The sequence below is a fragment of the Monodon monoceros genome, unplaced genomic scaffold (assembly GCF_005190385.1).
Source record: "Monodon monoceros isolate NGI ecotype Baffin Bay Population unplaced genomic scaffold, NGI_Narwhal_1 Super_Scaffold_9, whole genome shotgun sequence".
Lineage (NCBI taxonomy): Eukaryota > Metazoa > Chordata > Mammalia > Artiodactyla > Monodontidae > Monodon > Monodon monoceros.
Window position 1 is genome coordinate 52,519,436 of NW_021703786.1, and position 22,629 is coordinate 52,542,064.

At 52.3% G+C, this 22,629-nt stretch overlaps 2 protein-coding genes across 8 annotated transcripts in view; both read left to right on the forward strand.

Moving 5' to 3' along the window:
- SSH2 (slingshot protein phosphatase 2) overlaps positions 1–10,777 on the forward strand; it is a 245,111-nt gene extending 234,334 nt beyond the window's left edge. For 3 of the 5 annotated variants that reach the window (XM_029210906.1, XM_029210908.1, XM_029210907.1), the window contains 2 exons: positions 702–1,536; positions 3,687–5,774. In XM_029210906.1, coding sequence (XP_029066739.1) covers positions 702–1,536; positions 3,687–5,774 — 2,923 coding nt within the window. Of the gene's footprint in view, positions 1–701; positions 1,537–3,686 lie in introns of all 5 variants that reach the window. The other 2 variants (XM_029210905.1, XM_029210909.1) reach the window with 1 other exon arrangement.
- Positions 10,778–14,521: 3,744 nt separating this feature from the next.
- On the forward strand, positions 14,522–22,626 carry CORO6 (coronin 6). 3 transcript variants are annotated; one of them, XM_029210917.1, is made up of 12 exons: positions 14,522–14,731; positions 15,978–16,232; positions 17,678–17,800; positions 18,236–18,365; positions 18,462–18,643; positions 19,289–19,408; positions 19,783–19,924; positions 20,062–20,444; positions 20,533–20,678; positions 21,022–21,079; positions 21,178–21,408; positions 21,503–22,626. In XM_029210917.1, the coding sequence occupies exons 2-12, from the start codon at positions 16,035–16,037 to the stop codon at positions 21,623–21,625; spliced, it is 1,836 nt and encodes a 611-aa protein (XP_029066750.1). In that variant the 5' UTR covers positions 14,522–14,731; positions 15,978–16,034; the 3' UTR covers positions 21,626–22,626. The 3 variants fall into 3 exon arrangements, with proteins under 3 accessions (XP_029066750.1, XP_029066748.1, XP_029066749.1); XM_029210915.1 differs by lacking the exon at positions 19,289–19,408 and having other exon boundaries at positions 19,783–19,902; positions 20,340–20,444; XM_029210916.1 differs by lacking the exons at positions 14,522–14,731; positions 15,978–16,232; positions 17,678–17,800; positions 18,236–18,365; positions 18,462–18,643 and having other exon boundaries at positions 18,918–19,408; positions 19,783–19,902; positions 20,340–20,444.
- Positions 22,627–22,629: the final 3 nt, after the last annotated feature.

Genomic DNA, 22,629 nt, shown 5'->3' on the forward strand with positions numbered 1-22,629 from the left:
TTATTTATTTTGTCTGCACTGGGTCTTAGTTGTGGCACACGGGATCTTTTAGTTGCGGCATGAGGACACTCTTAGTTGCGGCATGTGGGCTCTAATTCCCTGACCAGGGATCGAACCCGGGCCGCCTGCATTGGGAGAGCGGAGTCTTACCCGCTGGATCACCAGGGAAGTCCCCTTGACTGTTTTTAATAGCCTCATATAAGTGTATGGACTATAATTTAAATAAATTTTTTTTGGTGTTGCAGTATTACAGTAAACATCCTTATATGTATAGCTTTGTGCACTTATGTAGTAGTATTTCTCCAAGTAAAAATTTTAAAGGGAGAGTTGCTGTTTAAAGGGTTAGATTTTGAGAGCTATTGCCAGATTTCATTCTTTAAAATTCTACAGTTCACACTCCTATCAACTGTGTATTATGAGAGGGCTAGTTTGACCAAACCATCATCAACACTGGCTGTTAACAACTATCTTAGCTCTTATAAGTCTGATAGTAAAAAATCAGATCTCATATTCATTTGTTTTTTTTGTTTGCTGTTAGTGAAATTGAGCCTCTTTTCAACTGTTGATTACCTACTTCCATTGGGCATTAACAAAGCATCTTGCAGGTTAAGTTTTAAGTTTATCTGGGAGCGGTTTCCTGGGAGGGTATTGATTGTTTTCACAAACCAGAGTAAGGCATTTCCTATGTATGTCCTCCACAGCAAACAGCGGCATAACAAGCTCTGGCGATCTCATTCAGATAGTGACCTCTCGGACCACCACGAGCCCATCTGCAAAGCAGGACTAGAACTCAACAAGAAGGAGATCACCACCTCAGCAGACCAGATTGCCGAGGTCAAGACCATGGAGAGTCACCCACCCATACCTCCCGTCTTTGTGGAACATGTCGTCCCACAGGATGAAAATCAGAAAGGCCTGTGTACCAAAGAAAGAATGATCTGCTTGGAGTTTACTTCTAGGGAATTTCATGCCGGACAGATTGAAGATGAATTAAACCTAAATGACATCAATGGATGCTCATCAGGGTGTTGTCTCAATGAATCAAAATTCCCTCTTGACAACTGCCATGCATCCAAAGCCTTAATCCAACCTGGACAGGACCCAGAAATGGCCAACAAGTTCCCAGACTTAACAGTGGAAGATTTGGAGACAGACGCACTGAAAGCAGACATGAACGTCCACTTACTGCCCATGGAAGAATTGACATCCCGCCTGAAAGATCTCCCCATGTCCCCTGATCCTGACTCACCGAGCCCCCAACCCAGTTGCCAGGCTGAAGTCTCAGATTTCAGTACAGATCGCATTGACTTTTTCAGCGCGCTAGAGAAGTTTGTAGAGCTTTCCCAAGAAACCCGGGCCCGATCTTTTTCTCACTCAAGGATGGAGGAACTGGGTGGAGGAAGGAGCGAGAGCTGTCGACTGTCAGTGGTCGAAGTAGCCCCTTCCGAAGCGACCGCTGATGACCAGAGAAGCAGCTCTCTGAGTAATACTCCCCATGCATCTGAAGAATCTTCAATAGATGAGGAACAGTCAAAGGTAAAAACTGTCTTTATGGTTCTATGCCTAATGAAGTTCTCTTTAATGACAAAATATTTGGGACTCTGCTATGTTCTCTCTATTTTTGATGTTGCTAAAGATTTAGGAAGGCGATGTGAGAGAGACAGTCTGGCGTGAAAATTTAGGGTTTAAATATTTTTCTAAATCAGTTGCCTTTCAAGGAATTTATCTTTCCAGGCTTTTGGTGTCATTGGAAGCACTTCTGAGAGGGGATGAGGGAAGAAGGGATTAGCCAAAACAAATGTCCTGCCTGACCAAGGAGAAGGTCCCCTGTGGACCTCCGCAGTTCAGATCAAATCTCACCAACAGTGAGGTGCCAGGGACTGATCTGTTGCCTGAGTGAGACGTGTGTCTCTCTGAGAGGATGGATTTGTTTGGGAAATTCTTTCTGCCTCAGAAAATTCGAAGACTAGACGTGTGTTAATAGTTGTTGGAGTAGCAACTGATTCCCATGCTGAGTTCTTGCTATTAATAACATCTCTGAATTGTTCCTCATTGCAGACGCTGTGGTATTCAAGAATTGAGGGGTGGTTTGGGGAAATGATTTGGGAGCAGACAGAATCCCAAGATTCGTCTCAGTGGCATGAGTTCTTATGAGCCGTCTCAGACCAGGGAAAGAATTACTATATATCATCAACTCTAAGACTCACACTTATTCTCATTTTGACTTTTGAAATGGGGTTGCATCTTAAACAATGGTATCTTATGTCAGGATAATACAGTAATTGGGAAGCAAGTGGGGACAGATTTACTCTAACATAAATGAAGTCATTTCACGATTTCAGTGGAGCTGACTAGATTCTTGACATCTCCTGATTGCTGTCTACTTATATTTACCACCTCGTTCAGTCCTCATCTGTTCTCTCTCTTCTTAACTACCCCAGGGCAGTTGTTGCCTCTGCTTCTGTCTTCTCCTCTCCCCAAAAGCTATGCCTCTATTTCGTTTCTACTGGGAAAATCAGAATGCCTGAGCTGTCCTTTGGACTAATGGATGTAGTGGCTCTGACAGAAATAGCTTTTCTGCAAAGTTCTGGTCATATGAGCACTCTCTCCGCAGCCCATGCACACACTGGGCCCGCTGTGGCTTCTCTCCCAGCCTTGGCAAGTTTGCCTCTGCCTGATGTCCCAGCAGATTTCTCCCAAAGGCATAACTGATCTTGTTAGTTTGTACTAGCTCTGACTCTTTTTGAAGGAGAAAGACAAGAACAATTCCTAGGGAAATACTGTACCTTGAAGGTTTATAAAAATGTTAACAAAGTAGATTGATGGTCATAATGATGTTGCTTTAAGAGATGTCCAAGGGCCATTTCTAAATTTTGAAATTCTTATTTTTTTACAGTAGGACTTGATTTTGCATTGGCCAGTTTTCTTTGGCCTTGTTCTAAACCCATCTGGGAATATGTAACTGGTGGAACACTAAAATGTCAGATTCGCAGTTTCTAAGTTTGCTCAGGCACGTGGCTGCATAAGCCAAGGAAGAAGCCATGTGAAACCTAGGAACTGTGCAGTCAGATATAGAGTGCCCCCATGTGCTGGGATGCGGCTGCTGGGAGAAGCAGTGGGAGGATGTGGACGAAAGCTGGCAAGACAAAGGACAGAAGAGAGCAGTGAGTCTCCAAATCAGACATCCAGCTTCCTCTAACACTGGGCATATTTAAGGTGGCCACTGAGCCCTTCAGTGGAACTCTTCCGCTTGAACCAAGTTAGGATCAAACTGGAAGGGGATAGGCTAGAGAGGAAAGGTTTCATTTACCCCAGTATGGCCTAAATCCTGAAGGCTTATGTTCTTAGGAAAATAAGGATTATAGGAGCCTCCAAGGCTACTTGCTGTTTACTTTTGGAGCAAGATACTGGATTAGAATCCTATTTGAGTCAACAGAACACAAGTTTACTAGACAGTGACACAACCTATGACTAATTTTGTATCTCTGCCTTTGATGAATCTGGTTTTTTCTTGTACAACAAAACAGAATACAACCCCAGGCAGAGGACAGTCCCAGGCACTCCATGATTTGTGTCCTCAGAGAGCCAGAAGGTTCTCCTGGATCAGAGGATTAGTAAGCAAAAAATCTGGCATTTTCAATTAGATTACAGTTTGCCATAACCATCTCACTGTTTTCTCTTCTTAGGCAATCTCAGAACTGGTCAGCCCAGACATCTTCATGCAGTCTCACTCAGAAAATGCAATTTCAGTCAAAGAAATCGTCACTGAGATTGAATCCATCAGTCAAGGAGTTGGACAGATTCAAGTGAAAGGCGACATCCTATCCATTCCATGCCATACACCAAAGAAGCACATCGTCCATGAGCTGCCCCTTGAGAGGGCCCAAGCCGCAGAGAACAAACCTGGAAATCTGGAGCAGAGTGGAGGTTCCTGCACAGCCCAGCCTGAACTAGCCAAAGACTCAGGGAAGTGGGAGCCAGAAGGGTGCCCAGTGGCACACTCATCCACCACAGAGTTGGAAGAAGAGGAACCAGCTGAGGGGGAACTAGAGCTCTGGGGCCCAGGGATGCCCCCGGGTGCCAAGTGGTGCCCCGGGTCCGTGAGGCGAGCCACCTTGGAGTTTGAGGAACGCTTGCGGCAGGAGCAGGAGCAGCACGGTGCTGCCCCTGCTTGTGCCTCGTTGTCCACTCGTAAGAATTCCAAGAATGATTCTTCTTCTGTGGCAGATCAGGCATCAAAAGGGAGGAGTGATGAAGCCACCCTAGAACATGCATTTGTCCCCAGGGAACCAGAGATGAGCAAGGGCAAAGGGAAATGCAGTGGGTCTGAGGCTGGCTCCCTACCCCATTCTGAGCAGCATGCCATCGTTCCAGCACCCGAGCTGCCGGAGTCTCACCTGTTGCCAGCTCCTCAGAAGTGCCCAGGGTCAGGTCCCAGAACACAGCAGGAAGGAGTCCTGAAGGAGCAGAGGACTTTGGTCTCATGCCAGGGACCTGAGACACCAGCAGTCCCTCTGCCTCTTCCCAAGAAGATAGAAATCATTGAATACACCCACACAGTCACGACACCTGATCACGGGCCAGAGGGGGAAACAGCCACCAGCGAAAAGAGTGGGGAGCAGGGACTGAGGAAAGTGAAAGTGGAGGAGTCCATCACTATCCTCTGTGCGCTGGATGAAAATCTGAACCAGACACTGAGCCCCGACCAGGCTTCTCTGCACCCCAGAGCGCTACCTCTGCCTCACTCTTCCTCTCCCGAGCCTGAGCACGGCAGGCCCGCCCACCCAGCCCCCACCCTGAGCAGCCCTGGAGACTGGGGCAACAGCCCAGCAGCTGCCCTGGAAACGGCAGCGCCTTTTGTCAGTCACTCAACCCACGTACTTGGTGACAGCTTGGCTTACCTGCATCCCCAGACAGTGGTTCACCTGGAAGGCTTCACAGAGCAAAGCAGCACCACAGACAATGAGCCCTCTGCGGAGAAGGGCAGCTGGGAGGAAAGTCAGGAGGGCCCCCTCTCCAGGGGCAGTGAAGTGCCATATCAGGGCTCCCAGTTAAGTAGCGAAGACCTGTGTTTAATTAGCAGACTCGGTAACAGTGTTGGGGAGCAGCAAGAAAAACTGGACCCATCACCTGTAGCCTGTCAACTCCCACACAGCCCTAGTAGTGATGGTATAAAGGGTCTCAGTCACAGCCCCAGTGGGGTGAAGGAACGCGCTAAAGAAATCGAGTCCCGAGAGATTTCCCAGGTAGGGCTCCCCAAACCATCGCAAATGAGGCGTTCAGCTTCCCTCGCCAAGTTAGGTTACCTGGACCTCTGTAAAGACTGTTTACCGGAGAGGGGGCCTATCTGCTCTGAGTCCCCTCATCTCAAACGGCTTCAGCCCTTCCTCAGAATGGGCTCGGGAATGGAGGCCCAGGAGCCCCCAGAAAACCCAGATGCTCCCCAGAACCTAGAGCCCACCAAGTGTTTCATAGAGCAACTCAAAACAACAGAGTGTATCGCACAGAGCAAGCTGGTGGAGAGGCCCCTTGTACAGTATGCCAAAGAATTTGGTTCCAGTCAGCAGTGTTTGCTCCCCAGGGCAGGACCTGAATTGACTAGTTCTGAAGGAGGCCTTCCTTTGGTACAGACCCAGGGACTGCAGGGTGCAGGCCCAGCTCCAGGGCTGGCTGTAGTGCCCCGTCAGCAGCACGGCAGAACTCACCCCCTAAGGAGACTGAAAAAAGTAAATGATAAAAAACGGACAACCAACCCCTTCTATAATACCATGTGATTCTGAGCCTCTACATGTGACTTTCTGAAAGAAATGTTTGTAAAAGGGGCAGGTGTAATATGTAAGGAACATGCACTTTATTGGTTAATTTTATAATACTTTGGTCATTTTACTGTTCCTGGCGCATGCAGGGTTTGGTTTTTTCCTCTGTGTGTGTGAGAGAGAGAGAGAGTTTGATTTGGACGGCAAGACCATTTTATCATTTTTTATTTTTGGAAAATGCAAACCTCAAAAAATACTCATTTTCAAAGAACACCTTTATCAAAGGCAAATTGCTGTTTTTCAGTCTACTGCCACCTGCTCCTCATTTTGCCCCCTGAGGGAAGGCATGCTTGCTTGCTTGAGGAAGGAAGCAGATGGGGAAGGTGGGGTTGAAGCTGGGAATTGGAAATGCTGCCCCAGGCCTGTGTGATGATGGTTAGGTCTCCAGACCTGATGCATTGAATTCACTGAAGGGGGCAGCCCAACGTCAGCGTGCTCTCAGACTTGGTCCCCAGCCCCAGCCCCAGCCCCAGCCCCTTGGAGTTGCCGAAATGGGCAGGTTCTGCTTTGCTCTCAAAGAGGGTCTTCCAGAATTCATTTCTCCTGGTCTCCAGAGTGTATCATTACAAAAAGGCATGATTGGCTGGCTTTGTAAACTTATCAAGCAAATACTTTTTTACCCCAAGCAAATAATTTTATTAAATTTAAAATGAACTCCAAAGGATTTTTGAGAGGTCCTCTCTAGAGGAGAGCAGAAGAAGAGAAGGAGGTGAAATTGGGGGTGGAGAGGCCACCACTGCCCAGTATCTTCCAGGTGGATGGGCTCCACACAGGTGGTCATCCTACCCCACCCCCCCCATCCCCTGGAAATGTGCCCTGCAGCATTCTCCCAACTAAAACACAATAGGGACAAGTTTGAAAAACAGCAGTTAAAAGTCAGTGTGTTCTTGTAAAATGAATACATATGTAGGGTTTTAACCCTTTCGTTACTTGAATAATTCTGTGGGCCTTCTAAGTTTAATGGCCATATTTTTTCCAATTTATTTTCCTCCCTCATGCTGTTTCTCCCAGTGCTGCCTATTTTTTTTAATTTTGTAGGTATTTGAATTGTTACATTACATATGTATAACCTCCATTGAATGCAAAGTTTTCTTTTTAATATTATCACTGTTAACACTTGACATAAGTTTTTGTTTTCCTTTTCCTGGAAGATTTGTCATTTCTCTAGTTTATACACAGTACTTATGTACATAATGTTGTCACTTTCTTACATTGTTTTGTTGTTAATGTTGTATGTTGTAGGGTCTTTTTGACTTACCCATTTTAAGAAATAGTAAAGCTGCAACTGGAAAACATACGGACACCACAGAAATAAGGTTGATGGGTGTTGGTAGGAATCTGCAGAGTGTATATTGATGGTGGTTTTTTTTAAAATGGAGACTTCTAATCACCAGCTCCTGCCAAATTATGTGTTAGTAACTTCCTCCTCAGAGAAACCCCTAAAGGCTCCCATTAGATCACAGTTTGACTGAAGGCTGATTTCTCTTTGAGACTGAAATCCCAGAACGTTGTTCACCACTAGCTGAACCAGAGCCAGGGAGTATATGTGAGTGTTACCGCTGCCCAGGGTGGAAGCTCCTAATGGATTAGGCTGAAGGGCTGCAGGGAGGCCTTGGCCAAGGGCAGGCACCCTTAAATGACCGCGTTTAGGATGCTGTTGCTTTGCTGCTATTGTGGAGGTCCTTAACACAGGAGCACCTGCCGTAAACAAGCCTATTTCAGCTTCTTACAGAAAACATATTTAGCTTGGAATGGAACACCACTGCAGCTCATCAAAACTGAAGAGGTTTGCAAATTTGCTTCCTGTTTGCTTTGGTGGTTGTCCCCATTGCTGAGAGGTTGACCGAGCACAGACCTAAGATTTAGGTTTGGGGTTCATCACAGCACTTAGAGGAAAAGGATGCACAGACTGTCAAAGTGATGTCAGAGGCCAGAGTTCGTTGAGGACAGGTGGTATGGTGACCCAAAGGAGAGAGAAAAGGTGGACTGAGGCCACTCGTACGTGTTCAAGAGGAGCTGTGAACCCAGTTGCCGGGTGGAGGCCGTAGTTGGGTCTGACATCGCTGCCAGGAGGCAGATTGGACAGAAACCTCCTGCTCTAAGTGTTTTTATGGTGTAGTAATGATATGTACCTGTGCTGTCCCTAAATAGTTTCCTTAAATGTTCAAATGTGTCATCCACACAGCTTTGTGACTCCAGGATATTTAATGTGTTGTAAAACGTTTTACTAGGTGGCATGTTCCAGTGTGAGGAGGCTTGCAGGACAGGGTTATGAATTTCCAGGGCTCATCCATCTAAACTGCCCTTTCTTGTTGAGGCAGTTCTGTCACCAATATGTTGGCGAAAGGAGAGGAAACTGTGGCAGGGGTGGGAAGAGGAGGCTTTGCATGGAGGTTAAGAGAGTAGCGTCCACTCAGTTAATCCCTTGAGATGGTGACATCCCTCACATTAAGAAGTACACACAGGGTCGACAGTGTTGCACTGTTCTCTCTTCTTTTCCCGGCCACTGTGTTTAATGCTCACTCTCACTGCATTAAAGAACAACAAAGATTGGGAGTGGGGGAACCTCAAACGCTGTGAAGAAAAACAAAATCTTTTTTTTTTTTTAAAGAGTAGAGGAGGTCTTGCTCTGCCTTTTTTTTTTAAATAATTATACTTTTTATCATTTAATTTACCTGCCTAAATAAACATTCTCTACACAAGGTCTGTAATTCAGCCATGCCATAGGGTTTTGCTAGCCCTCAGACTCCCAAAACTGTTCTTGTGCTATTTATGTAGCTGAGCACTGTCCAGGGGAAGTACATGACGGCCTATCAAGAACTTTCTAAACTTGATTCTCTTCAAACGGATAATCTCAGGTGGCCTGTTTCCCTTTTCTGTTCATGGAAAAGCCAGGCCCGAAACAGCAGGTCTGGTGGATTGACAGAGATGAGTAGGAAAAGTTTGGACCTCTCGCTCAGTGCCTCTCTTTATTTTGAAAACCACCATAGTCTGACTCAAAATTATTCTGGAGGGGTGCGTGTGTGTGTGTGTGTGTGTGTGTAAAAAGTAACACGGTGGTGCATGGGGTAAAAGCCCCAGGAGCACACAGATTTTGAGCTGTAATCTGGATGGTTACCTGGTCAGTAGGAAGGAGAGAAACCCCCTTTTTGATTTTAGAAACACTTAGGAGTAGTTTGTACTATAGCAGATACACAGTACCGTAGTGTAGTAATATTCATCTCTCCTCATTTTGGTTGCCTTTCAAATTCCGAATGTTTAGGATCATTCCTAACATCTCAGCCGCTTCAGGCTCTTTATCTAGCATTTTCCTGGTTCTGTACCTTTATCCCAACTGGTGTTTCCTCTTTCTCATTTTGGGAACTACCAAGAGCCCCAAGGACAGCCTGAGGAAGACAGCCCAGGCTCTGAGGTCCCTTCCTGCTAAAGGGCCCCAGACAGATGGCTCTTGGATAGACCTGAAGCTTCTGAGACATAGCAGCTCACAGAAATCTTCATTTGTTCCATCTGAGGATTTCAGTTCTGAAGTGATCTAGCCATGTTTGGTAAAGATGTTTTTGTGGGAACTGTTTCTCTCTCTCTCTATTTTTTTTTTTTTTTAAGAAAGCATTATGCAAAAAGGGTCTCTTTCAAGGGCATTTTAAATTTTTTAAATAAAGCCATTCTTTGGCTTTTTTGAACTGTTTGTGGATATTTTGTTTACATTGTGAATATTAAAACGTGCATCATCTTGATGGCCACTCAGATTCCTCCTCCAGGCACCCAGCCCTGGCCATCCTGTGAGTCCTCACACTGAGCAAGGTCAGCCTTATGGGTAAGTGGGGAAAACCTGGAGCTGACTTCCATCTGTGTCTTGCACTCCCATCCAACACTCTGTATGGAAATATTCATCATTTCCTCAGTGATGGTGTGTCTTATAGTGATGGTTGTAATGGTGAATGGCTAGTGTCGTTTTTGTCTAATTTTGTTTTGCTTTTTGATGGTAGATGAGATGAAATTTTAGCTATTTCAGCACCAATCCAACTTAAAAACATCTTGGATTTGTTTTCCCTTCCAAACTAAAAGATTAAGGCATGTATTAGGCATAAGTGTATTTGCTGCCACGACTCATCCGACGGCTATATCAGGAAAAAGCCTCCTGCTACCAAAGCAGGAAGCTGCACACTCCTAACCCTTCTCCAGGGCTTGGGGTCCCTGGATGCCATGGAGAGCTATTGCAAGGTGCTTCTGTACTTTTCTGGCCTGGAAGTGGAGGGTGCCTGCGCCTGGCTCCTGCTATGAAAAAAGAGAACCAGCCTCACTTTCTCAGTGCCCCAGAGATCTGGGACAGGATTTCTAAACTGGAATCATCCCTCATCAGCTTGAAGATGTCCCAAGGGGTGTATGACTAGTGCTGCCATCTGTGTCCTCACAGCAACACTGGCGGCAGCATCCTGTGCACACGTGGAGAGCTAACGCCCAGGGCTTAACTCAAGCTGGTGACCCAGTCTGGAAGCTGGGTAACTGGCCCTGAAGTGTTTCCCAATCAGTAAACCCACAGGGAACTGTTTGGTTTTTATGTTTTATTGGAATTTGGTTTGCTTGGCATAGCTTAAGGTGCCTTTTCTTTCTTTCTTTCTACTTTAATTTTGTAGGACTTGTTCTAAATGTAGAAAACAAGTCCAAAAGACTCTCCCACTGACTGTTACCTTTGCCCCAGGCCACCCCAAACTTTTATGCTCACATTTTATTAAATAAAGCAGGTGCTCCCTGGAATCTCTGGGACCTTTTTGAGGCATTTGAAGCAGAATATAAAGAGTGGTCTCATCTCCTTCCTTAATCTTCCTGGTGGTTGGGATGTTCCACTTGTATCATAGGTTTTTTTTATTACTGATGTGCTCCGCTGTTTTTAAATGTGAACTTGTGTGCAAACGTGCAGATTCAATGTTCTTGTTACAGATTGAATAAATTTTTATTTTGAAGATGAAACGTGTACTTGATCAAGTGCAACAAAAGAGGGGGTTGCTTAAAGGTGGAGGAATTGGAAGAGAACACTGATGGTAAACATGATGCAATTCCCATTGATTGATCTCCCTCCCTTAGGAGAGAGCTGAGCTCTGGGAAAAAATATAACTTTCTACCTCTCACAAAATGAAGACTGAATGGGAAATGGGATCACTAAAGATTATTTCAGACAGTGTGGCTCCAATCAAGTGACCACGCTGGGAACTTGCCTGGTCAAAGAGGCTCTTGCCAAAGCCACCACCTGAACGTTAGGAGAATGAATAAGCAAAGGGACCAAAATTCCGCCACCATCTGTGGTACAAAGTGTTCTGGGACAGCTGCCGCGACGCGCCCCAGCAGAGACTGGATTTCTTGGGTAGGTGACTTCTCTGGACATTAACAAGATAGAGTTCACAAGCTTTCGGCACAAGGCACCTCAGTTCACTGAAAGGTTTCTAGAAACAGGGCATGGCTTTCCAAAGAAGTATAAGCTTAACCCTCTCCCATCATTAGAAGAGAAGAGAAGCACTTGATGTCAGTGGTAGAGGAAGAGAGATGGGGCCAAACAGCAGTTCCCTAAAACGGGCGTGGGGGGGCGGTGCGGATTCCCTGGTGGTCCAGTGGTTAGGACTCCGTGCTTTCACTGCCGAGGGCGCGGGTTCAATCCCTGGTCAGGGAACTAAGATCCCGCAAGCCCTGCGGCATGGCCAAAAACAAAAACAAACAAAAACAGGCTGGGGGGGAGGGGTCTCCACTTCTCCCACCCCTCCACAGACCCATCATGAGATATTTAGTGGTGCCATCCATCACATATAAAGCAGCCCTACTATCTAGGGAAAGCTCAGTTTCCAGAGAAAACACTGCCTTGAACTAAAATTAAGTCAGCCTGCTTCAGTCTGGATCGTCCATATCAAATGAGATGGGCACACCACTGGTCTCTGGCTGGAGTGCCAGAGTGCATGATGGTGAAGGCAAGGTCATTTCACAAAATATTCTAGGGGTGCCTGGAGTCCCTGACCCTGATCAGTCATGGCTTTCTAGCCAAAGCAAATGGACCAAATCATGTCTAAGTTGCCAGGCCACCTCTTCCAGAAAATGGCTTTATGAAAGATGAAGTCTACGCCTATCTTTTATGGATTGCTATTCAGATGGGTAACAGTTCAAATGCAAACAGCAAGGGAAAGCACCAAGTCCAAGTAGCTTCTTCCACTGATTGGCTCTTTGTGCCTTGGCTCCACCTACCCCCAGCTCTGCCAGGCCTTGGCAGCCAGAAGAAGGCTAGAGGGCAGGGCTGAGCCATGCCAGCTCTAAACAACACCTGTAAGTTCCTGCTCTTGTACCTGGAGAGCAACCACCCCCCCACCCAGGTCATGGAACTGAAGGCAGAATGGATTGAAGGATTCCTGCTTCTGGGCTTCCCTGGTGGCGCAGTGGTTAAGAATCCGCCTGCCAATGCAGGGGACACGGGTTCGCGCCCTGGTCCGGGAAGATCCCACATACCGTGGAGCAACAAAGCCCATGCGCCACAACTACTGAGCCTGCGCTCTAGAGCCTGCGAGCCACAACTACTGAGCCCGTGTGTCACAGCTATTGAAGCCCGCATGCCTAGAACCGGTGCTCTGCAACAAGAGAAGCCACCACAATGAGAAGCCCACGCACCACACGCGTGCAGCAACTAAGACCCAACGCAGCCAAACATGGACGGAAGGGAGGGAGGGAGGGAAAGAAAGGATTCCTGCTTCCTAGTCCCAGACCCTTACCTCTAGAATGGAGTACCTGGCTCTCTTTAAAGAGGAGAAAAGGAGATGGGAGAAGAAAAACTGCCGTTTCAGGGTAGGAGACAGCATGTCAAATCCCTTCTCTGCCAACAAGTGGTGCAGACTTGAAAAGCACCTGACCCAGCCCTTTTCGCTTTACAGCCCAGAAAAGCTGAAAAAATAGGGTGACTGAGCAACGGCTGAAACTCCAGCTTTGTAATCAGCATAGGCATCCTTTCCTCTGTGCCACAGCGTATCTTTCAATATCAGCACTTGTGAGATAAGGTGGCCTTCAGGGAGAGACAAAAATGCATGGTGCTGAAAAGCTGGACACAGACACCAGACCTCTTGGGTAAGAATCTCAGCTGTACTACCTACCAGTTGAGTGACGCAAAAGCTATTTAACCTCTTTGTGCCTCAGTTTCCTCACCTGTAAAATAGGGGTAATAATGGTACCCATCTCAGAAGACTATTATCAGAATGGAATTAATATGTGTAAAGCCCTGAGTACAGTGTCTAGCTATTGTTATTAAGGAGCTACTGAGTCACTCAGGTCTTTTCCTCCTAATCATGTGCCTGGAATCTTCAGGTAAAAGGGAGATTCCTCATCTACCCTCATGCCCCCCCCCCCACCAACGCCATAATTATCTCTGGGGCACCTGTAACAGTTTCTGGTTCTGATCCCCACAAGCCACTGAATACTTGGACTCTTCCTGAGAAACAAGCCTTGTGAGGGCCTTTGAGGTTCCCACCACCTTCCCTCCCTTTACCCCCAATGCTAATCTCTACCCTCTGGAAGGCTGTGTTCCATTGATTTCCAGGTGTGTCCTGGAGAGTGAGAAGTAATAACCGGTCCCCTGCTGCTCTCCAGGGCCTTATGATCCAAAGGAAGAAATCCAGGCAGTGGGTGAGCACTGGAAAGACAGCAGCTACAGGGACTAGCTCTTCACTGGCTGCATTCTGATCAGGTTTCTTTTTGTCTCCTCCTTAACCCTGGTCAATACTCAGATCCGCGGGTCTGGAAGGGAGTGGGAGGGGGCAGGGGCTTCCCTGGAACACAGTCGGGCACCAATTCAAACAAGGCCCTCAAGACTTTAGGAGTCAGGCTGAGTGTCTAAAAGACCCGTGCCAGGGCTCCCCTGGTGGTGCAGTGGTTAAGAATCCACCTGCCAATGCAGGCGACATGCGTTTGAGCCCTGGTCCCGGAAAATCCCACATGCCTCGTGTCCACTAGAGAAAGCCCACCCAACGAAGACCCAACGCAGCCAAAAATAATAAATAAATAAAATAAATAATAAATTTATCTAAAAAAAAATAAAAGACCCGTGCCAGCCGCTTTCCCTTGAACCTGGTGTTCACTTTTTTTTCCTCCCACACCCCTATCACCGGTTTTTAGGCTGCTTTGTGCCCTGTTCCGTGGAATCCTCTCTAACGGGGTGAAGTGCCTAGTACAGTGTCAGTGGTCGCTATTGCTATTAATAACAGTAACATTCACAGGCCCCTGTCGGGTACCCTCACAGCTGCCCTGGGCCAGCCTAGGCCCTCATCCAAGGGCGCCCAGAGCATCTTCCAGGACCTCTCCTCAGGGGTGTCTGGACGTGCAGTCCCACAGCCCCGGCCCGCCGGTATGGTCTAAATTGGGAGTGTGATTGCAGCAGGCATGCAGCGTGAAGGCATCTTATCTTGCTCGGCCGCCGGTTCTGAGGGGAGCGCGCCCCCTCGTAGGCTCCCTCTCTCAGCGCCCAGCTCTGGGTCTGGGAACCTGGGCTTCCTCAGCCCACCCGCTAGGCGCGGAGCGCGGAGGAGCGCGCACAGCCGGCGCACACACGCAGAATTACTTTTGACGCTTCTCGAAGGCCCGCGGACTGGCCGCGCAGAGTCTGCAGCACTCGACTTTCCCGCCGCTGGAGGGGGCGGGGCCTATGTGACCCCGCCCCTGCCCTAAGTCCGCCTCCGCAGGTTGATGGCAGCGGCAGCTGGGACTGCAGCGACGCCCGGCCCCGAGAGTCGCAGGCAGAGGCCGGAGCGCGCAGCCGAACGCCCGGGCCCCAGACGCCGCGGACACCAGGAGAGGCAGTTCCGGTGCCCTGACGCCTCCCTTGGTCCCCAGCGCAGCCCCAACCCCCTCCGCAGAGAAGTCGCAGCGTGAGCGCCCCTCGGCCGGCTCAGGACCAGGTACCCACCCCCCCACCGCCGCCACCGCAGCCAGTGAAGCGGGCGGGGTGTTTGGAGGGGACAGAGGTCTGCGCCCCCTCCCCCCTACCCGCCGCCAAATTCGGTCCCGGGCTGGGCGGACTTGGTGTCTATATTTGGCCGAACAGCGGCCCGCGCGCCCGCAGGGCGCAGACACCTCGTCTCGCAAGAACGCACTGCCAGGGCAGGAGGCCGGAGAAGGGTGCGGGGAGGCCGGGCCTCAGGCCGGGAGCCGCAGAAGCGTCTTGAAGGGCACAAGGATGCCCGGGGCTGGGGAGGGGCTGGAGTCAGTCGCTGGGGCTTTGGAAGAGCTCGGTGTGTCTCCTGGGGAAGAGCTTAGCTCAAGCCCCAAGCGGGAGAAAAGGCACCTCGCCCTCCCTACTCCACTCCTGAAAATCTGGCTCTAAGCCGAGGGGAGGGGGGTCGAGGACCCCACCCCCAAGAGAATTTAGTAGGAGAGAGGACCCAGAGGAGAAGGGGGGCTGAAATATGGCCGGCAAAAGCCAGAACACACTGGTGAGGGCCTCTTAGAGAAGCCAGTGCAGAGAGAAGTGGGAGGAGGAGAGATCCACCTTACACTGTGTCCCCCCCCCCCACTCAGGGACCAATTGGGAGGCTCCATTCCTCAGTCAGGAGGGCAGTCTATGTGGACTGACTGCTCCCTGCTCCCCAATCACTCAGGGACCAATTGGGAGGAAAATGATGAAAACAGTAGCAGGAAGAACTCAGGTGAGCTAACAGGAGGAACTTCTCCTTGGCAGATTTTTAGAAAAAGGCAAAACCCCATCCACCTAAACTATGCCACAGATGCTGAGTTTAGGATCTTGAGTGGCTGCAGTCCTAGCCCCACAAATGGCCTTAAAGAGCCAAAGCCTCTGATTCTGGACGAGATGCCTCTGGGAGATATACCACTTCCGTGAAGAGATGCTCATCCAAGCCTGGCAGCGGGAGGGCAGCCTGGCATTGAGGCTCCTCCCCAAACCACTTCAACTTCCAGGAAGCTTTCAGGCCCAGTCAGGCTCCACTGTCCCCCCAGCCTGGCTGTCTAAGGAGAAGTCAGGCCCCAAATCCTAGCCCCTCGAACTAAGCAAAGAACTTTCCCATACATCACCTTGAAGAAAACTCCCTGCTTCTAGGACCAGACTCTGTATTAATTTATAGCTGACTCTTGGTCAGATAACCCTTCTCACTTGCCACTCCCCCAACTCTTCCTCCCTCCCTCCCACAGCTACGGGACTAAGGACCAAAATTTGGGCACCGAGATCCTCCATCTCTGCCCCCAGCTATGAGCCGGCGCGTGGTTCGGCAGAGCAAGTTCCGCCATGTGTTTGGACAGGCAGCAAAGGCTGACCAGGCCTACGAGGACATCCGTGTGTCCAAGGTCACATGGGACAGCTCCTTCTGTGCCGTCAACCCCAAATTCCTGGCCATTATTGTGGAGGCTGGAGGTGGAGGTGCCTTCATCGTCCTGCCTCTGGCCAAGGTGAGAGATGAGGGGAGGGAAGCAGGTGGAGGACACTGGCTGTGACTCCTGGGGACTCCTGATAGCAGCCTGTGTTCTCACCTAGTTCCATTCCTCAGTCAGGAGGGCAGTCTATGTGGACTGACTGCTCCCTGCTCCCCAATCACTCAGGGACCACTTGGGAGGCTCTGTCACCCCTCCTAGAACAGCAGCATCACATCGGCCCCCACCTACTCACAGCCCATCCCTTCTCCATGCAGCACCCTGTTCCCAGCAGGGACCAGGAGCGGGTGATGGATAGTTGGGAAGCAGTGGAGACAGAAGCTGGCCAGATTCTGTTCCTATCTCTCCTGATGCCACACCCCTTATGTTTTTGGTGTCAGGATTTTTGTATGCAGCCCAGGGTGAGCATTGGATTAAATCACACCCCGGAGCAGCACACTGAGGACAGGGTCAGGCTCTATCTAAGGAGTTCTTGGCCATCTCCCCCATTCTGGTTCTTGCAGTGAGGTAGAATGAGAGCAAAGGGCCAGGGGACATGACATATAAGGCCAGAGCCCCCTCTACTCCAGGGATGGGGGCCAGGCAATGACCAGCACCTTTACTGAGTAGCCTCAAGCCCCTCAGCCATCTCTACCCACAGGATGGCCACTCCAAGGCATGACCTTGACCTGGATTCCGGCTCCTACACCTTGTTAGGGGAGGCCCCACAGGTGGCAAGGTCAGGATGAGGCCTGGCAATAGCCAGTGACTCACTCCAGGACAATGCAGACACCATCCAAGGACATCATCCCCTGGGCTCAAATTTCAGCTGGAGCCACCTCCTCCCCCAGTACAAGTGCCATTCCAATGCCACACGGCCACCCCTCTCCCCTACTGCCTGGTCTGGGTTGATGCCAGCCCCTGCAAAGGCCTCAGAGCCCCCACAAACATACCATAAAGATTAAAAATAGATGGGCCCCAGCTCAGGTTGGGAGACGGCAGGCACAAGGAATGCCTGCTGCTTGTGGTTCCAAGGTAAAGCCATTGACAAGGGGGAGATCTGCCAACTGTGGCTGGGAAAGGACTGTCAAGCACTGCATTGCATCTTACCTTGACCTATTCCACCAGGGGCTTCCCCTGGACATTTCAGTTGGGGGAACAGGCCCAAGAACAGTCTCCTCCAAGTAGATGTTTTTAGAAGAGCGCTGGACTAAGTCAAGTCTTGGCTCTACCAGTATCTTGCTGTGTGTCCTTGGTTAAGTTATCTTACCTCTCTGTGTCTGATTCCCTGATGTGAAATGACTTCAACTCTGTCTTCCGTGAAGTAGAGGAAGTGGGCCGGATGGGGTTGGAAGAGCAGAAAGGGGGTGGGTTCTGCAAAGAGAAAACAGAAAATAGAGAATTGAGATGTAAACAGATCCACTCCCCACCCCCTGAAAACACACAGGACAGTGGCCCCACATCTCCCTCTCTGACCCCTGCAGACAGGGCGAGTGGATAAGAACTACCCACTGGTCACTGGGCACACTGCCCCTGTGCTGGACATCGACTGGTGCCCACACAATGACAACGTCATCGCCAGTGCCTCAGATGACACCACCATCATGGTAGGAGCCAGGCGGATGCTGCTGGGCTGTTGGGCAGGGGAAGCAGGGAGGGCTGCCTCGCTTTGCTGCAGAAGGTGGTGAGGGAGGTGCTGAGTTCCAGGGCCCTGCCCTGTCCAGCTCCCAGGCTATTTTTAGCTACATGTCCGCCCCCTCCCAGGATGAACTGCTTAGGACTAATTTTAGCCATGGCTACCTTGGGGCCTGAAGAGCAGGGGGGCAGTGCTTTGAAGTCTCCCTGCTCGTGTGAGTAGGCAGGTCTCTGGAAAGCTGACAGTGCCACCTCCTGGCTCCCAGCTGCTTCTGCCCCATGTGGGCACCATCACATCTTGTCCTGCACTTGACCCTGGGGAAGGGGGGTGGGGGAAGTAAGGGAAGAGCAGAGTGACAAAGTGGGCTCCTCACCCCACCTACCCTATGCCTTTTCCTTCTATCTAGGTGTGGCAGATTCCAGACTATACCCCTATGCGCAACATTACAGAACCCATCCTCACACTCGAGGGCCACTCCAAACGTGTGGGCATCCTCTCCTGGCACCCCACTGCCCGGAATGTCCTGCTCAGTGCAGGTCTGGGGGCCTAGGGAGGGGTCCCTACCATAGATCGGGGGGTGTGGGGAGTGGCAAAGGCAGGGCCAGGTGACGGTGCCTGGCCATTCTGGGCAGGTGGTGACAATGTGATCATCATCTGGAACGTGGGCACTGGGGAGGTGCTTCTGAGTCTAGACGACATACACCCGGACGTCATCCACAGCGTGTGCTGGAACAGCAATGGGAGGCTGCTAGCCACCACCTGCAAGGACAAGACCCTGCGCATCATCGACCCCCGCAAGGGCCAGGTGGTGGCGGTGAGTGTCTAGCCTGGCTGCGTCCCAACCCCTGCCCCAGGAAGCAGCTGTCAGGCCTCTGTACCCACAACCCCCTGAGCCCCTCGTCCCAGCTCTCACCTCCTCCACCTCAACCCCAGACACCAGCCCTGCCCCGCCGTGTCTGCAACCACAGCCCCTGCCCTAAGTAAGCCCCCAGCCCGCAATTCTCAGCCCCACTCCTGTTCCCTCCCCTCCCCTGCATCTCAGAAGCTCAGAGGAGGGCTGCTCGATTTGTGACTGAGGAGGGGAGAAGCTGCAAACTCTACCCTCCCACCAGACCTGCATGAACCGAACCTGCGCCCCCGGACCCCTCTCCTCCCAGCCGGCACCCAGCGCCATCTTCCGGCGCCTGAGCCTGACACTGGCTCGCGGGCAGGCCCCTTTCCAACCTAGTTGACCCGCTGGGCGGGAGATTGGAGGCAACCCTCGCGCGTTGTTTGCCCCAGCTGGGTGCCCAGGGAGGGCGGCGGCACCTGCCTCACCAGCCTCAACTTAAGGCGGGGCGCTGGATGCGCGGGGCACGTGCACGTCTGCGCGGAGTGCGCGCGGCGGGCGCGGCGGGAGCGGAGCGGGGCGGGGCGGCGCGGCGCGGCGGGCACTCTAACCCACTAACCCCGCGAGCAGGAGCGAGCCCGGCCTCACGAGGGCGCCCGCCCGCTGCGGGCCGTCTTCACCGCAGACGGGAAGCTACTCAGCACCGGCTTCAGCAGGATGAGTGAGCGGCAACTCGCGCTCTGGGACCCGGTAGGCCAGGCCGCGCCGGGCGCACGCGCTCGCTCCTTCGCTGGGTCAGCTGGGAGCGCTCTCTCGGACCGTGGCCCGCGCCCAAGACAGCTGAAGCGGAGCGGGGAGCTCCCGTCTGGGAAGCGCCTCTTTGCTCCCCTGGGAAGCCCGCAGGCATCCCCTGCTCTGAGGGCGCTTAAGGGCTCAGAATCTGCAGAGAGAGGCCCGCGCTCTCCAGGCCTGGGGCCAGCCAGGAGACGCCAGGAAACTGAATATTTAAGACCCCTTTTGTCTCCGCCCCCCACACCCAAGTCAGCAAGTTGGTTGCCCGGCCCTCCAGGCTCCCCAGGGCAGGCAGCTGGGTGACGCCTCTCCCTGTCTCCCCCTCCCCCCAGGAGAGGTTTGCGGCCCACGAGGGAATGAGGCCCATGAGGGCCGTCTTCACGCGCCAGGGTCATATCTTCACCACGGGCTTCACCCGCATGAGCCAGCGAGAGCTGGGCCTGTGGGACCCGGTAACGCAGCTGGACGTTTGGGGTGTGTGCCGCGGGGACTGGCATCACGGGAGAGGGGCCAGGCGCCCCCCACCCGCAGGGCATGCCCACCTGGACAGGGCTGGAGGCTGCTGCCCTCCTTGCAGCGCCTGCCATCCTCACACCCACCCCTCTGCCCAGTTTTGCTGCGTCGCCTGAAGGAGCCCACGCTGGCGCCCCCGCCTGGTGATGCCGAGTCCCTGGGGGTGGTTTGCGGTGACTGCATGCGGCGGTGCAGGGGATATAGGTGCGGGGGACCGAGAGTGGTGTCCAGGTCTGGGGTCTGCAGCTCTCTTCACCAGAGTTGCCTTGGGAATGCGTGGGTTTTGGGGAGGGCACGAAGCGTAAAGGAGCTTCAGGGGATCCAGAGCGGCACGGCGAGCGGGACAGGGCTGGTCACGCCTCCTGTGCTCGGGCAGAACAACTTCGAGGAGCCAGTGGCACTGCAGGAGATGGACACAAGCAACGGGGTCCTACTGCCCTTCTACGATCCCGACTCCAGCATCGTCTACCTGTGTGGCAAGGTGCTCGCAGCCGGGAGGGGAGAAGAGGGGGCTGGACCGAGATATCGGGGGCCCGCCCAGCATATCTCCGAACCGACTGGTTTTGCAGGGCGACAGCAGCATTCGGTACTTTGAGATTACCGAGGAACCACCTTTCGTGCATTACCTGAACACGTTCAGCAGCAAGGAGCCGCAGAGGGGCATGGGCTTCATGCCCAAGCGGGGACTGGATGTCAGCAAGTGCGAGATCGCACGGTCAGCAGCCTTGCCCTTCCCGCTCACCTGCTTCTGTTCCCAGGTCCCATCCGGGAAGACTCGGGGGCTTCCCCAATAGTGTAGTCTCTGGAAAATAGTGGGTTTTCGGGGGTGGGGGGTGTCATACGGGCTTGTTTCCAGTGCCAGCCCCAATGCTACAGGCTTGACATTCTCTGAACTTCAGTTTCTTCATCTCTTAATGATGATAAACACCCCATCAGAGGATGTTTAAAGTTCAATGCATGGTAGGCGCTCAGCAAGTGTTGGCCTCTAACCCCTTGGTCCCGGGCAAAAGTTAAGGGAGTCGGAGCCTGAGCGTGTGCCGATCCCCGCTCCCTTATAGGTTCTACAAGTTGCACGAAAGAAAGTGTGAACCCATCATCATGACTGTGCCCCGCAAGGTGAGTGGCTGGGAGAGGGGTTGGGCAGGGCTCCGAGGCGGAAAGGAGCGGAGCAGGCCTGGCACCCTGCTCGTTCTCGTGTCCTCCTACACCTGCAGTCAGACCTGTTCCAAGACGACCTTTACCCAGATACGCCGGGCCCCGAACCGGCCCTAGAAGCGGATGAATGGCTATCCGGCCAGGACGCCGAACCCGTGCTCATCTCGTTGAGGGACGGTTACATGCCCCCCAAGCACCGCGAGCTGCGGGTCACCAAGCGCAACATCCTGGACGTGCGCCCGCCCCCCGGCCCCCGCCGCAGCCAGTCAGCCAGCGACGCCCCCTTGTCGGTAAGGTCCCGCCCTGCTCCACCCAGGCCCAATCTTCACATCCCCCTACCGCACCCCGCCCAACGCCGCCTCTTCCGTCCTCTGCGTCCAACAGCAGCACACCCTGGAGACGCTGCTGGAGGAGATCAAGGCCCTGCGCGAGCAGGTGCAGGCCCAGGAGCAGCGCATTACGTCTTTGGAGAACATGCTGTGCGAGCTGGTGGACGGCACGGACTAGCGCATCGCGGCGGGGAAGCTCCAAGCCGGGAGGGCAAAGTGGGGCGGAGCGCAAGCACTCCCGCGCCGCCCCGGCTTTGGGTCCTCTGGACCCCGCCTCTCTGGGCCTGGGCCGGGACTAGGGGGGGAACTCCGCCCCTCGCGGGAGTCCTGGACAAATGAAGCGTTGCGGACACTCGCGTCCGTCTGGCGCCTACCGGGCTGTGTGCCTCGTACAGGACTCAGCAGGAGCTGGCCTTGGAAGGCCCAGGGTGACGGGGGCCTCAACAATGGTGCTGCACGGCAGGCAGTGTCCCCTTTGTTTCCCTTCCCGCCCACGGCAGGGAAAGTGCTTAGTATTAGCGCAATGCTTGGGGATGTTGGGGAGCTTGGGCTTGACCTCAAAGGGGTAGCGATTTGACGGGTCTCCCCAGACTGGCTGGGGAAAATTACAACGCTTCTCCCTCTAATCAGCTCACTTGACTCCACCACCCTGAGTGGTAAACTCAACGGGCGTCACCCGAGTTCTACGGACATACACAAACGTTGGCTGTACAGCCGGACCCACGGGCTACACCCAGCAGTCTACGGCAGAGGGCTCTCTTCCTTCTCTCCATCTGCAGGGGAGAGGACGGCTTCCTCGCGGCACTCCCGCAGGAGAACCAACCAGAGAACTGGCACGAGGAAGCAGGTTCACACCTCCCCCCTCCCAGACACACACACACACACACACACACACACACCAGCCCTCTGTTGCGGCCTTGACTCCAGGAGGAAAACAAGACGTACTGAATGAAACATTTTACCAAGTGCTCAGTCTGTGCCTCCTGCATGGGTGGGGATGCTAGACCCCCAGCCTCTGTAAATGCCACCACCAGACTCCTGGGGGCCCTGACAAATGCAACACTCGGCTCAGGACCCACCAGACATCCTCTTACTTCAGAGCCCTCCCCACACTGAGGTTCAGAAGGAACCCTCAACCCGCAGATGGGCGTTCTTCCCCAGTAAAGGCAGGTAGGAAAAGCC